The 16,418-nt window shown below is 45.1% G+C and overlaps 1 protein-coding gene across 1 annotated transcript; it reads left to right on the top strand.

Moving 5' to 3' along the window:
* Positions 1-3,564: 3,564 nt before the first annotated feature.
* On the top strand, positions 3,565-9,937 carry LOC123407230 (nuclear pore complex protein NUP50A-like). The gene is made up of 2 exons (XM_045100317.1): positions 3,565-3,792; positions 8,124-9,937. The coding sequence occupies exon 2, from the start codon at positions 8,142-8,144 to the stop codon at positions 9,564-9,566; it is 1,425 nt and encodes a 474-aa protein (XP_044956252.1). The 5' UTR covers positions 3,565-3,792; positions 8,124-8,141; the 3' UTR covers positions 9,567-9,937.
* Positions 9,938-16,418: the final 6,481 nt, after the last annotated feature.

Below are 16,418 nucleotides of genomic sequence, written 5' to 3'. Positions count from 1 at the left end.
GTACTTCTCGCCGCAGTAGAGGATGCAGTCATTAGGGCATGCATGTATCTTCTGCACGTCTAATCCTAGAGGGCAGACAAGCTTCTTTGCTTCGTACGTGCTGGCGGGCAATTCGTTCTTTCTTGGAAGCATCTTCTTCATCAGTACCAGCAACTTTTCGAATGACGAGTCAGTCACACCGGTCTCTGCCTTCCACTTCAGCAATTCCAGTGTGCTACCCAGCTTTTTCTGGCCATCTTCACAAGTTGGGTACAACAATTTGTTGTGGTCCTGTAACATCTGCTCGAATTGCAACCTCTCCTTTTCTGTGTCGCAACCTCGCCGTGCATCAGAAATGACCCGACCAAGATCATCAGCGGGCTCATCTGGTTCCCGTTCTTCATCCTGATCTTCTTCTTCATTGTCTTCCATTGCGGTATCAGCATACTCAGGGAACATAGATCGGTAGTTGTCATCATCGTTCTCTTCTTCTTCATCGTCGTCTTCCATCATAACCCCTCTTTCTCCGTGCTTGGTCCAAACATTATAGCCCGACATAAAACCGGACCGAAGCAGGTGGCTCTGAATGACTCTTGGGGAAGTGTAATCCTTCTCATTCCGACATTCAACACATGGACAAAACATAAAGCCACCACCATGCTTGTTCGCATCGGCTACATCTCGAAAAGAATGCACGCCTTCTGTGTAAGCGGCTGTGCGTCGATCACCGTACATCCATGGATGGCTCATCTGCGTTATACGACAGTATATCAAATACAATCACGATCCTAAAAATTAGTACCGCACGGTCTAAACGAGGAAATATAGTTGCTAACCTTTTAGAATAAGTAGAAATAAAGAGGAAGAGGTTTAAGCGTGGCTCGGGCATCTCATATCGTAGTTGTGTTCGCTGAACTGAAGCAGCATCGGTCTAACACACATTTCAACAAACACCTCTAGTGCATAAAAAATGGAGAGCTAACACACACCCACACTCTTCCATCCAAGAAAAATGCAAGGAAGAAGGGAGAGGGGGGCTGTGCTATATATAGGCAGAGGACTTTAGTCCCGGTTTGAGACACAAACCGGGACTAAAGGTGGCGCACATGCGGGCTGCACCCCGCGTAGCCCTTTAGTCCTGGTTTAGGACACAAACCGGGACTAAAGGCTCCTTACGGGCCGGGACTAAAGCCTCGAGGAAGGCATTGCGATTTGGGGCGACGTGGCCGGGCCTTTAGTCCCGGCTCAGAGGCAGGCCGGGACTAAAGGGTCCCGGCCAAAGGCCCATTTTCCACTAGTGAAACTAATAAACATCAGTTGTCGTAACCTAGCTTAGCCATGCAACCTGAACAAAGCTTTGTACCCCCTCCGTTCCTAAATGCAAGTCTTTTAAGAGATTTCATTAACGGACTACATACAAAACAAAATAAACGAATCTAAACTTTAAAGTATGTCTATATACGTCCGTACGTAGTCTTCTAATGAAACATCTAGAAAGACTTATATTTAGAAACAGAGGGAGTAGCATCTAAGTACATGATGATCCGGTTTAAGGGTCCGCTAGCTTAAGTTTTTTTTTCATGTTTTATTTTCCTTTTCGTAAATTTCTTTGTTTTTTCACTTTTTTTCTTCATTTTACTTTGGTTTATTTATTTTCTCATTTTTCTGTTTTTCTTTATTTCTTTGCTATATTTTTTTCTTTTTGATATCTTTTGCTTTTTTGTTTCTTTGTTGATTTTTTCACTGTACACTTATTCCTATGCGATTTTTGACAAACAAATACAGAAGTAGATGATCACAAACACATGCATACGCTGATCTTTAGAAAGACGCACTTGTTGTTTCCGCTGGCATGAAACCATTTCAAACGTGTAGTCTCGTTGCACATGCAACTTTCCTAGTATAAATAAATAAAGTAAAAAAGAAAATATCAGGTGACGTCAGCCGTACGAGCCACGTCCTACTAGGCCGGCCTACTACGAGTAAAAAACAGAACATAAATCTTTTATTTCTAAATAGGTACTCCCTCAGTTTCAAAATGTAAGACCTTTTAGGGATTTTACTAAAAGACTACATACGGAGCAAAATGAGTGAATCTATACTTTAAAATATGTCTATGTACATTCGTATGTAGTTTATAGTACAATCTCTAAAAGGTCTTATATTTAGGAACGGAGTAGAATCCATTACCTAATTTTGTTAGACAAAAAAACATGACACACAAACAAATCATGCATGTTAGTACAAATTACATCTTGTGTATTTATTTATTTATGCATACAACATTGCCACATCATCAAGACATGCATGTTAGTCCCAAATTATTATTTTTGTCATATTTTCATTGAAAGTATATATATTGAGCGAGTCCATATACTTATGTTGTGCAGCCTTTACATTCAACATTAGTTGGCTACAACATAGAAATAATAATTTTTATATGCTTCATGTTTTTAAACTATCTTTTAAACATATATTGCTTCATGTTAGTTTTAGTTATTTTGTAGCAATTATTTATGTATTTCTTTTATTAAAATTTTCGGAGCAACACACGGGGCATCATCGAGTATATATTTCCCTAATAATAAAGCACGTAGTGCTTCTGTCATCCCTCGTCGGTCATTTTACAGAAAAGCCCTTACAGTTTTAGGTAATTAACCCGCAGTCCAATTTTAAGTCACGGCGAACCGTTTTTTGTCATTTTGCAGCAAAACCCTCACAGTTTTAGATAATCAACCCGCAGCCCAATAACCGTTTTCTATCATTTTGCAGAAAAGCCCTCACAGTTTTAGGTAATCAACCCGTAATCCAACTTTAAGTCATAGCGAACCGTTTTTTGCATTTTACATAAAACCCCCTAATATTTGCATTAAATAAGCCGCAGTCCATGTGAAATAGATTTTTTAATACAATCATATCTTTTAAACCTTAACTTCAATTTTAACATATTATATATGAAATTTGATTAAAAAATGCGTAGAATCTGAATATGATGTATTTTCTATCTATTAACTATTTAAATAATAATATATTTAAGGTGCAACCTAAATCAATGATGCATGATTCATCATTTCTTCCAAATGAGCCGGCATACATCACTCAAATCAGGCAAAAAAAATAAATGCATGGTGCAGGAAATCGAACTCGCGGCTCCGCTTTATTATATATTGGTATAACATGAGTAAAAATGCAACTTTATGGCAAGGAGATCCGCCTAACCACCCACGATGAATGTATCATAGTATGCAAATGTATAGACTAAGAACATCTTTGTAGACTATAAAAACGTGTCATATTTTTTTTAAACCATCAATTGTAGATTATAAAAGCGTATGATATTTTTTCTCTCGTTGTAACTCACTGGTCTTTTTGCTAGTAAAGTAATATTGCTAGTAAAGTAATAAAGAGAAAGAAATGTGTATCCTATCGCGTTAAGCAGCACACAATAGCCGCGAGCTTGGGCGTACCGGCTACCTGGTGCATCGGATATTCGGATGCTTTCCCTGGCGACTGGCGTGGCGCCCCCAGTACGCCGACCAGGAGAGAAAACGGAACACTTCACTCCTGTTTCTCTCCTCCATTCGCACCCCTGAATCGTTTTCTTCTGCCCCTTCCCACCGCCGCGGGCGACATGGCGACCAGAGGCCGGTGCTAGGGTTTACGCCGCCGCCACCCCCCCTCCTCCATTGACCCCATACACTCGCGGGCCCTCCCTCCGTCGAGCCGCATCTCCACCCCAGCCCTCCGCCGCGGGAGCCCGGGTCGCGGCCGTAGCTCGCCCCGCGCCCAATCGCCGCCGAGCTTATCCCCGAGGTAAAAGCTCCAATAAATTGCCCTTGGACATACGTTTGCCGCTTAATTCATGTATCCGTGCATGTTCTGGTGTTATGCCTGTATGTATGAAACGAGAACAGCATGCGGGGGCCTATAGATTTACAGAAATTGTTTGTCATACGGTTGATTTTTTTTTTGGGTAACAGTAGGCCTCTTATGCCCGACGGAAGGGATGTGTCTGACGCGCGTACGCCAGTAGTTGGCTTGGATGGATGCGGCGGCGAGAGTCGTTCCCCATGCATCCTGACTCCAAGCCATCCGTGCGATGTCCACCACATCAGGACATTAGACAGTTGGCTTCTGAGCTGCAGTGACCTTCGTTTTTTTTCACACAAAAGCTTCAGAGGCATTTTAAGTAAAAAAGAAAAAACCCGAGAAGTGTTTCGATCTGCTTACTTTTTGCACAGCTTACAGAGATGTATCTTTTTCAAAGAAAAATTGTCATTCCACATAAAATTGCTGTATTTATATGTTTTTTGTACCTTCTTACAATTTCCAAAAGATAAAGTTCTCCTCCGAGTGGTGGAACGATGATGTCCAGAAGGCAATTAAGGAGAAGAAATATTATTTCAGACGCCTATATCCGGATAGGAGTGTAGACAACATAGAGAAGTACAAGATGTCAAAGAAGGCCGCAAAGCGAGCTATGAGTGAAGCAAGGGGTCGGGCGTACGAGGACCTCTAACAACAAAGGAATAAGATGGCCAAGATCTGAGAGAGGAAGACGAGGGATGTTGACCAAATCAAGTGCATCAAGGACAGAGCAGAGCAAACCCTGGTGAAGAACGAGGAGATTAAGCATAGATGGCGGAAGTACTTTGACAAGCTGTTGAATGGGGAGATTGAGAGCTCTACCATTGATCTGGACGACTCCTTTGATGATACTAGCAGGCGTTTTGTGCGGCGAATCCAGGAGTCGGAGGTCAAGGAGGCTTTAAAGAGGATGAAAAAAGGCAAGACGATGGGCCCTAATTGTATCCCCATTGAGGTGTGGAGAGGCCTAGGGGACATAGCGATAGTATGACTAACCAAACTTTTCAACCTCATTTTTTGGGCAAACAAGATGCCTGAAGAACGGAGACGGAGTATATTAGTACCAATCTTCAAGAACAAGGGGGATGTTCAGAGTTGTACTAATTACCGTGGAATTAAATTGATGAGCCATACAATGAAGCTATGGGAGAGAGTCATTGAACACCGCTTAAGAAGAATGACAAGCGTGACCAAAGATCAGTTTGGTTTCATGCCTGGGAGGTCGACTATGGAAGCCATTTTCTTGGTATGACAACTTATGGAGAGATATAGGGAGCAAAAGAAGGACTTGCATATGGTGTTCATTGACTTGGAGAAGGCCTATGATAAGATACCGCGGAATGTTATGTGGTGGGCCTTGGAGAAACACAAAGTCCCATCAAAGTACATTACCCTCATCAAGGACATGCACGATAATGTTGTGACAAGTGTTCGAACAAGTGATGACTACACTGATGACTTCCCGATTAAGATAGGATTGCATCAGGGGTTAGCTTTGAGCCCTTATCTTTTTGCCTCGGTGATGGATGAGGCCACAAGGGATATACAAGGAGATATCCCATGGTGTATGCTCTTTGCGGACGATTTGGTGCTAGTCGATGATAGTACAACGGGGGTCAATAGGAAGTTGGAGTTATGGAGGCAAACCTTGGAATCGAATGGTTTTAGACTTGGTAGGACTAAGACTGAGTACATGAGGTGCGCTTTCAGTAATACTAAGCACGAGGAGGAGGGGGATGTTAGCCTTGATGGGTAGGTGGTATCTCAGAAGGACACCTTTCGTTATTTGGGGTCAATGTTGCAGAAGGATGGGGATATCGATGAAGATGTGAACCATCGAATTAAAGCTGGATGGATGAAGTGGCGCCAAGCTTCTGGCATTCTCTGTCACAAGAGGGTGCCACAAAAGCTAAAAGGAAAGTTCTATAGGACGGCAGTTCGACCCGCAATGTTGTATGGCGTTGAGTGTTGGCCAACTAAAAGGCGACATGTGCAACAACTATGTATGGCGGAGATGCGCATGTTGAGATGGATGTGTGGCCACACAAGGAAGGACTGGATCCGTAATGATGATATACGAGATAGAGTTGGGGTAGCGCCAATTGAAGAGAAGCTTGTCCAACATCGTCTGAGATGGTTTGGCATATTTAGCGCACGCCTCCAGAAGCCCCAGTGCATAACAAACGGCTAAATCATGCTGATAATGTCAAGAGAGGTCGGGGTAGACCGAACTTGACATGGGAAGAGTCCGTAAAGAGAGATCTAAAGGATTGGAGCATCACCAAAGAACTAGCCATGGACAGGGGTGTGTGGAAGCTTGCTATCCATGTGCCAGAACCATGAGTTGGTCGCGAGATCTTATGGGTTTCACCTCTAGCCTACCCCAACTTCTTTGGGGCTAAAGGCTTTGTTGTTGTTGTTGTTGTTGTAAAGTTCTCCTCCGAGTACTTTAGCTTGGAAGCTATTAGGACCAGGAGTTTCCGTGCATTAGTATATATATTTGTGTATGCTGGATATTGATTTGTACCTTTTAGTAAAATATTTCTCATCGCTCATATATACAAATTCACTTGCTTTAGATGTTTAAATACCACCGACATGTTTAAGCAGAATGTTGCACATATAACATGCATGCTTCTAGTTCTAGGAGGCGTTACCTTTCCCATGGTATGTTAGTACCATGCCAACATCATGATGCAGGAAAATATTTGTTTTCCGTGAACATAAAACTTACCATTTGATATATTATTATAGAGGCAACATATTCTTCCATTCATAAATATTGTGTAGTTTCTTTTGCTAGGGCGTCTCTAAACAATTCTCTCTCCATATCTCTTTGTGCTCCAGCTGACTCCCAACTCAATTTTCCACTACCTATATTCCACCCTCCCATATTTAATTGATATCCTTTAATAAAAATGTAAAATAGTGATCTAAACGGTCTTATATTAGTTTACAGAGGGAGTATTTGTTATGGTTGTATTTGTTAGCGGTAGTCTAATGCCCATATTTTTGTCTGGTCTATATATGCAAAGCCATTCGCCTCTTGGTTCTTCCTCCACCACATCGCAATGCGTCATCGTAGTGCAATTTATCTTGGATCTATAGTCATCATCATCCAGCAATGATGAGCTCGCTGTTGCTACATCTTACCTAGGACACAGAATATCCGCTGTTGAATGCCCCACACCATGCTGGTTCTTTTCCTAGATGTCAGGTAATTGGACGGAAGGAACTATACATGCCAGGGTTGCTTAGCTTGGGTAACATATTACTCCCTCCGTCCCAAAATAAGTGTCTCAAGCTCTAGTATAAAGTTGAGACACTTATTTTTGGACGGAGAGAGTAATAAACTACTCTGACAAGTAAAAGAGAAATGATATCACTAATTTGCATTTATATCAAAGCATTGAAATAATTCTATGTAATTCACACACCTAGGCATATTGTGTATTTTAACAATATATAAGAGCAATCTTTACATGTTAACTACTCCCTCCGTTCATAAACAGAAGTCTTTTTAGAGGTTCCACTAGAGACTACATACGGATGTATATAGACATACTTTAAAGTGTAGATTCACTTATTTTGCTCCGTATGTAGTCTCTAGTGAAATCTTTAAAAAGACTTATATTTAGGAACGGAGGGAGTAACACAACATATTTGGCTGTAAACCCTCTCATCTTTGAAACAGTCGAGCCAAAACCAAACCGCACACAAGAAATTAAAGTTTTAGTTTGACCTGTATCTTATCTTTGTTGCTCAAGCAACAATCAAAAATTTACCCAGAAATAATATAGATACTCCGCTGATGAGGAAGGCTGTAGACAGAAAGCAGCAATGCTGGTGGGATTGGTATCCCATCTGAGATGCTCTTACAGTTGCTACGTGAAGTTGGGAAACTGCTGTTATGCTTGTTTCTTAGTCACAAGTGCAAGCACCATAATATATGATATGAGATTACACATTCATCTTTGCACTTTGGGTAACCTACTAACCTTGTTTGCCTACATTATGGTTTATCATTTTGTGTATGCCTGTTGTCTTCTGTTGGTTACATTTTCCCTACTTTGCCGTTATGTTTGTGTATGCCTTTCAGTTTTCCTGGTTTATTTGAAGTTAATTCTGTGAAAATGGCTTGTTGTACTAGAAAAAATGGAGCCCGCATAGTCAAATTTGTGTCTAAACTGTGCTATTCCCTATGATGATTGGAAGATTACTTGTATGAAGTTGTTTATTACTGTTTGCTTAGTTTGTTCTGATGTTTACATATCCAGGTACTCAAAGCTCCTAAGATGGCGGATGAGGAACATGCTCAAAGCTCTCGGAAGAGGGTTGCAGATAAACAAATCAACAAGGACAATCCTGAGCTTGATGATGACTCACCGGAGCAAGAGGGAGGAACATTTAAGAAAGCTAGTGAGGAAGTGATGGCAACCCGAAAAATTGTAAAGGTTCGGCGCCAACAGCCATCGTCAGCTCCTTCTTCTAATCCTTTCTCTGCAATTAAGTTTACCACAAATGATTCTAGTGTTCAAACAAGTATTTCTGTCTCAAGACCTCCACCTTCTGATGTCACAACGTCAAATGTAAGGGACTCAAGTGAGAAAGCTAATGAGGCCAGCAATGGAAGTGGGAAAGATGCTGACAAGAATGCAGATTCTAATGAGGTAGCAGAGATTCAAAAGGATGAATTGGGCCTGAAAGAGTCAAATGCAGAAAACAAGTCAAATGCCCCAATGGAAGCACACTCTTCACTTACTGAAATTGATAACAAGGCAGACAGCACAGTGGGTGGAACTGGTGAGGACAAAGTGCTGGTTGGAGAACCCAAGGTAGATAACAGCAAGCCATCTGGAACCGAGGGCAAAACAGAAGATGAAGGTGATAAAGTGAATGAAGGTGATAAAGTGAATGAAGGTGGAGATGAAGATAAAAGCAGCAAGGATGGTGCAGAGAAGAAAGATGAATCTGAATCAGGGACCAAGGATGTATCATGTGAACAGAAGGTCGCTGATAACAAAGGGCAGTCATCATCACCAACACCTCTCTTCTCTTTTATGAATGTGTCAAGTGGCCATAACGCCTTCACGGGACTAGCTGGAACTGGGTTTTCAGCCTCATCATTTTCCTTTGGCTCAGCTTCTAAAGAAAGCACAAACGCTCCCCTATTTGGGCTAAAGAGTGACGGTTCATCCTTCCCTTCTTTCAATATCGGTGGTACTAACAACAACGGGAGTTCTGTTCCATCGCTTGTCGCTGCAGCAGAAGCACCAAAGAAATTCACCATGCCAGAGGGCCCAGTGGAGACAGGTGAAGAGAACGAGATGGCCGTGTTCACCGCTGACTCCGCAATGTATGAGTACCTCGATGGGGGCTGGAAGGAAAGAGGAAAAGGGGAGCTAAAGCTGAACGTCCCAGTGTCCGGCGGCGAGAGGTCCCGGCTCGTCATGAGAGCCAAGGGCAACTACCGGCTGGTCCTGAATGCGAGCCTGTATGACGACATGTCGCTGAAGGACATGGAGAAGAAGGGTGTGACGTTTGCCTGCGTCAACAGCACTGGCGAGTCACCGGCCGGGCTCACCACGTTTGCCCTCAAGTTCAAGGACACTGGCGTCAGGGATGATTTCAAAGCCGCGGTGGAGGCGCACAAGGTGAAGAAGGCCTCGGATGTGATGCCCAAGACGCCTGAGAGCTCCCCCAAGGTGTCTGATGACTGAAAGAGACCTCCCTGGTTGCGCGTTTCGATGATGTACGCTGGTCGGAGGGGTCGGAGGGTGGAGAGGAGCTGGCTGATATTCTCCTTGTTCATTCGGAGTCTAAAGCGCACCATTTTCTGTATTCTGCATCCCCATGTCGTAATGCCTTAGATACATTTTGTATGCACGCGGTTACTGGTTTCCTGCTGCCGTTTTGGAACGGTTGGCTGTTGAACATTTAATTGTTGAGTCTGTCTTAGCTTAACTGGAGAGACGAGGGAGACTATTAATTTCATCCTGTGGGCATCGATCTGAGCTATATTCAGTAATCAGTCGGGACCGCTTATGCATCAGTTAACTGAAAATAAAACTGCATCAGTCACTTTGATCCATGGCCCTTAGATCTTCATCCAGCGGTTGAAAACAATTTGTGGTACTGTTCATCTTCTACCTCCAGCCGTTCTTCCTCGCACAGGCGGCGGCCTGCCTCCAGCCCCTTTGGCAGGCGGCTAAACAATTCCGGCGACTCCCCGCACAATAGCAAAATCGTAATCAGTAATGTATGAAACGAGTCATTCATCAGCGGCGTATGCATTTAGCTCTGTGTACCGCAGCTGCTTTCTTGCCCGCCAAATGTCCGTTCATTTCCTCACATATCCCTTTTGTGAAATATCAGGATTTTTCTTGTGTTTATTTTATATTATTATTATTATTCCATTGTCGTTTCACCTTGCATACTTAATCGGAGGTGACACGCGATTAAATGACTGAGTAATCTCTTTGCCCCTTCAGATTTTCCTGTGCAAAGTGGCGCTCCCTCCCTTTGGATTTATTTATTAGGCTCACATGTACTTCAGGATTTTTTCAATCATTAATCAGATCATCAAAATATGATTTATACGTCTAAAAATATATATATTGAGGCAAGTCTAAACAATATATATTATGATAAACTTTGTGATTTAAAGATCCATGACTCCAAGTCCACCATGTATAGGGGGGCACAACTCTACTTAAAGATCCCGTGAAAGAACGTGAGGGAGTGGTCCTGTGACGTCCTCGATTTAATCATACACTAATCATATACGCAAATGCGTACAATCAAACTCAATGACTCACGAAAAGATATCACAACACAACTCTAGATACAAATAAAACAATAGAAGCTTCATATTACAAGCCAGGGTTTTCGAGGACTAGAATACGGAAGCTCGAAAAGCACACGAATCAGCGGAAGCAACAATATCTGAGTACAGACATTACACATGGGGTGCCTTAGAGAAGGCTAGCACAAAAGGAACACGATCGAACGAGCCGAGGCCTCCTGCCTGGAAACCTCCTAACTACTCCTGATCTTCAGCGGCCTCCACGAAGAAGTCACCATCGGGGTGGCAGACGTCATCGACGAAAAACTCCATCTCCTGGACAACATCATCTGGTCACAACAACGGATCAAGAGGACAAAGGGGGAGCAAAGCAACGGTGAGGACTCATCGAAAGTACTCGCAAGACTTACATCAGAACTATGTTAGGTATGCATCAGTATCAAAGGAAGGGGTTTATATGTGTGCTGACTGCAGCAATGCGAGAATAGAGAGAAGGCCTAGTCCTATCGAAGACTAGCATCTTCAAGGGTCTTGCAGCAATAGACGAGAGTAGAGCAGAAAAACACAAATAAATAGTCATATTGTTGCAGCAAAATTAATATGAGGTCACGCCCAAAGATCCTTCCTCGACTCCCTGCGAGGAAGCAATCCCGGAGTAACTATTCCAGTTAAGTAACAGTTGTAGTTGTATAAGATCAGGGCACAACTCCAAGTCGTCCTGTAACCGTGGACGGCTATCCGAATAGTTAATTTCTTCCCTGCAGGGGTGCACAACATATTCCCCGTCACACTCGATAACACTCTGGCCGGACACACTTTTCTGGGTCATGCCCGGCCTCGGAATATCGACACGTCGCAGCCCCACCTAAGCTCAACAGAGAGGCCAGCCCGCCGGCCTAACTCCTAAGCACAAAGGGTTCGTGGTCCCACTTGCCCTCTGCGCTCCTGCATGATGCGTGGGCGGCCGATGTCAGTCTTACCACCCCTTAATACAAGCGCGATGCATCTCGGGACCACTCGGGCACGTGCCGCTCCATTGCTGACGTCTGAAGAGCTTCGGCTGATACCACGACGTCGAGTACCCATAATTCTTCCCACGCAGACGGTTAGTGCGTAATAAGGCCTTCCGGCCAACCCAAATCAAATACTCAAATCCATTATCATTTTAATTAAGTAAACGACACAACCACGCGGGAATCCACCTGCCTAACATCTATTCATCAAAGATCCCAGTATCATGGTCAAGTAACTGTGTGGTTGTAACATCAGGGGAAATCCGAGGTATCACCCTCCTTAGATTCCGAACGATGTAACCGTCAAGGTGGACCTAGAGGAATCACCCTCGAGGGTCCCACACTTGAGGGGTTGCACGACAGAGACATCGTCGGGTATGGTGAAGGAGGAATCACCCTCGATAACCACGACCGACTAGCTGCACTGCAGAGGTATCATCAGGAGTACTTCGCAAGGTGCCACCCTCGGTACCCGATAGTAGCTCTACAACTCGTACAACTAAGGGGGTGTGAATGCTGTGTTGGGACTTGGCTCGTCGATCAGGGATCGAGACTTGATGACAAAGCGGGGCAACTGGACTAAGGGGTCAGAGGGGATGAATGCTCCACCTATACTAAACAGTTTTAAAGTGCAGTACTGAAAGTAGCAGTTTATCAAAAATAGACTATGCATCAGATATATGAGCTAACTACAAGAGTAGCAAAATTCTAATGCAAGTAGGAGGAGGAAAGACATAGGCGATATAGGGATGATCAAGGGGGTTTGCTTGCCTTGTTGCTCTGTGGCAAAGGGCTGGTCGTCGGGAGGGTAGATGTACCCGGCAGCAACGTCAGTCTCGGGGTCTACCGTAATAAGAGGGGGAAGAAACAATAAATAATAACAACGGTGCAACACTAAGCATGACATGACAACATGCAAGTCTATGCATGAGCTAACGTGGTAACATCCGTCATAGACGGGTCGGGAAAATATCAGATGATATTTCTCGGGTCTCTCGCTACTACCGGTCACATGAAAACAGTGGAAAAGTTCCACGTTTGCTATGCTAGGGACGCGTGACACACGAATGGACTCCGGGTTCGTCGAGTTCTGGTGATCAACTTTCATGTTGAAAATATTTTCAACTGAGCTACAGTCTATTTTATATTAATTTTTAAAGTTTTATTAATATTTAGAAATTAAAAACAGGTTTAATTAATTCAATTAAATGCAATTATGACATCAACATGATGTCATGCTGACATCAGCAGTCAACAGAGTTTGACTGGTCAAACTGACCAGTGGGTCCCATGTGTCATAGGCATAATTTAAATGTTTAGATTAATTATTAATTTATCAGATTAATTAGTGGGGGACCCACGTGTCATATTCTGTTAGGATAATTATTTATCTATATTAACAGATTACTAATTTATCTATTTTACTCTTAATCCTATACTCCCTCCGTCCCAAAATAACTGTCTCAAGCTTAGTACAACTTTGTACTAGAGCTAGTACAAAGTTGAGACACTCATTTTGGGATGGAAGGAGTATTAACTAATTAAATTATTAATTAATTAAATTCACTAATTAACTATTAAGTAATTGAACCATATATATATATATATATATATATATATATATATATTAATAAAGGGTGTGGGGCCTTCGTGTCAGTGGGAGTGGGGGTTGGCCCCACATGGTAGTGACTAACGGGTCACACACACACATAAACAACACACATATATGCCTATGCATATATACATCACATACAAATTTTTATACATGCATACATATTTTGTACATACATACATTTCCATTTTTTTATCTCTTCTCTAAACAAAATCACATGAGGCAACTCCTCCTCCTCCTGGCTAGCAGGAGGGAAACGTTGTTGGGGCGAGGTGGAGGTCGCTGGAGGCCGTGGTGTGGGGCGTCAGAACGGAACCAGAGCGGGGAAAGGAAGGAAGGGGTGGTGGGAGGAGCCCGAATGGAGGGCTCACCGGTGTTGATGGGAAGGCCCGGTGTAGCCGGAGTTCCCGGGGAGGGGCGGAGGAGGCGGCGTCGGATCCGGTGAGGAGGAGCTCCAGCGTGGAGGAGCTTTGGTGGGGGCTGTCGACGGTGGCATCAAGGTGGTGCAGGAGGAGGAGCCGTCCGGTGGCGCGGTCGGCCGTTGGTGGACGAGATGGGCGACTAGTGGTGAGGTGCATGCGACGGAGGTGGGGTCGGTGGCTGGGGCTGGATAGGAGGCCAGTGAGGAGAGGGGCCAGCCTCGGCCGAAGGTGGGGCGACGTCGACAGCGGGGCTGGCGGCCAGATCTGGCCGGAGGAGGGCCGGAGGGAGGCGGCCGATGGTGCGAGGGGCGATGGGGGCTCGGTGGAGGGAGGTGGGAACGAGGGAAGCGGAGGCGCTGGCTCTCGCTGGGGGAGACTGTTGGAATTATGCCCTAGAGGCAATAATAAGTATAGTTATTATTATAATTCGTGTATCAAGATAATCATTTATTATCCATGCTATAGTTGTATTGAATGAAGACTCATTTACATGTGTGGATACATAGACAAAACACTGTCCCTAGCAAGCCTCTAGTTGGCTAGCCAGTTGATCAAAGATAGTCAGTGTCTTCTGATTATGAACAAGGTGTTGTTGCTTGATAACTGGATCACGTCATTAGGAGAATCACGTGATGGACTAGACCCAAACTATTAGAAGTAGCATGTTGATCGTGTCATTTTGTTGCTACTGTTTTTCTGCGTGTCAAGTATTTGTTCCTATGACCATGAGATCATATAACTCACTAACACCGGAGGAATACTTTCTGTGTATCAAACGTCGCAACGTAACTGGGTGACTATAAAGATGCTCTACAGGTATCTCCGAAGGTGTTCGTTGAGTTAGTATGGATCAAGACTGGGATTTGTCACTCCGTGTGACGGAGAGGTATCTCGGGGCTCACTCGGTAATACAACATCACACACAAGCCTTGCAAGCAATGTGACTTAGTGTAAGTTGCGGGATCTTGTATTACGGAACGAGTAAAGAGACTTGCCGGTAAACGAGATTGAAATAGGTACGCGGATACTGACGATCGAATCTCGGGCAAGTAACATACCGAAGGACAAAGGGAATGACATACGGGATTATATGAATCCTTGGCACTGAGGTTCAAACGATAAGATCTTCGTAGAATATGTAGGATCCAATGTGGGCATCCAGGTCCCGCTATTGGATATTGACCGAGGAGTCTCTCGGGTCATGTCTACATAGTTCTCGAACCCGCAGGGTCTGCACACTTAAGGTTCGACGTTGTTTTATGTGTATTTGAGTTATATGGTTGGTTACCGAATGTTATTCGGAGTCCCGGATGAGATCAAGGACGTCACGAGGGTTTCCGGAATGGTCCGGAAACGAAGATTGATATATAGGATGACCTCATTTGATTACCGGAAGGTTTTCGGAGTTACCGGGAATGTACCGGGAATGACGAATGGGTTCCGGGAGTTCATCGGGGGGGGGGGGGGGGGGGGGGGGGGCAACCCACCCCGGGGAAGCCCATAGGCCTTGGGGGTGGCACACCAGCCCTTAGTGGGCTGGTGGGACAGCCCAAGAAGGCCCTATGCGCCATAGGAAGAAAATCAAAGAGAAAAGAAAAAAAAGGAGGAGGTGGGAGAGGGAAGAAGGACTCCACCCACCAAACCTAGTTGGACTCGGTTTGGGGGGGAGACCTTCCCCCCTTGGCTCGGCCGACCCCCTTGGGGCTCCTTGAGCCCCAAGGCAAGGCTCCCCCTCTTCCCCCTATATATACGGAGGTTTTAGGGCTGATTTGAGACGACTTTTCCACAGCAACCCGACCACATACCTCCACGGTTTTTCCTCTAGATTGCGTTTCTGCGGAGCTCGGGCAGAGCCCTGCTGAGACAAGATCATCACCAACCTCCGGAGCGCCGTCACGCTGCCGGAGAACTCTTCTACCTCTCCGTCTCTCTTGCTGGATCAAGAAGGCCGAGATCATCGTCGAGCTGTACGTGTGCTGAACGCGGAGGTGCCGTCCGTTCGGCACTAGATCGTGGGACTGATCGCGGGATAGTTCGCGGGGCAGATCGAGGGACGTGAGGACGTTCCACTACATCAACCGCGTTCACTAACGCTTCTGCTGTGCGGTCTACAAGGGTACGTAGATCACACATCCCCTCTCGTAGATGGAGATCACCATGATAGATCTTCGTGCGCGTAGGAAAATTTTTGTTTCCCATGCGACGTTCCCCAACATAGGGAGAGGCGCCAGCGAGAGGAGGTGGGAGGAGCGGGGCTGTGCGACGGGGGAAGGAGAGGCGCCAGGGAAGAGAGATGGAGCGGGGCTGAGCGAGCTGACGCTCGCTGGTGAGCGAGGAAAAAAATGAGGTGAACGAGGCGAGCACATGGGCAGGAGGAATCTGGCGAGGCAATGGGGAGAGGAGGTGACGGGGGACGAGGGGGAACGTGGGGAGGGGCCCTGACGAGCGTGACGTGGGGCGGGGGTGGAGCGAGGAGGATCCCCTTGTCGTTCCAGGTGGCGGGGGCAGGGAGGAGTGGGGGGGGGGGGGGTGGGCTAGGGTTTCCAGGGGTGGGGAGGATCTTTATACCCCGAGGGGTATATACTCCTGAAGCGGCCGCGTGGAGCACCGTTAGGCCCGGTTCATAACACAACCGTGACTAAAATTTTCATCCTTTTGTCTCGATTGTTAAGTCTCGGTTGAAAAACCGGGACTAACGGTCCTTTGAAACCGAGACTAGT

The sequence above is a fragment of the Hordeum vulgare genome, chromosome 7H, assembly GCF_904849725.1.
Source record: "Hordeum vulgare subsp. vulgare chromosome 7H, MorexV3_pseudomolecules_assembly, whole genome shotgun sequence".
NCBI classification, from domain to species: domain Eukaryota; kingdom Viridiplantae; phylum Streptophyta; class Magnoliopsida; order Poales; family Poaceae; genus Hordeum; species Hordeum vulgare.
This window is presented reverse-complemented; position numbering and strand designations above follow the sequence as displayed.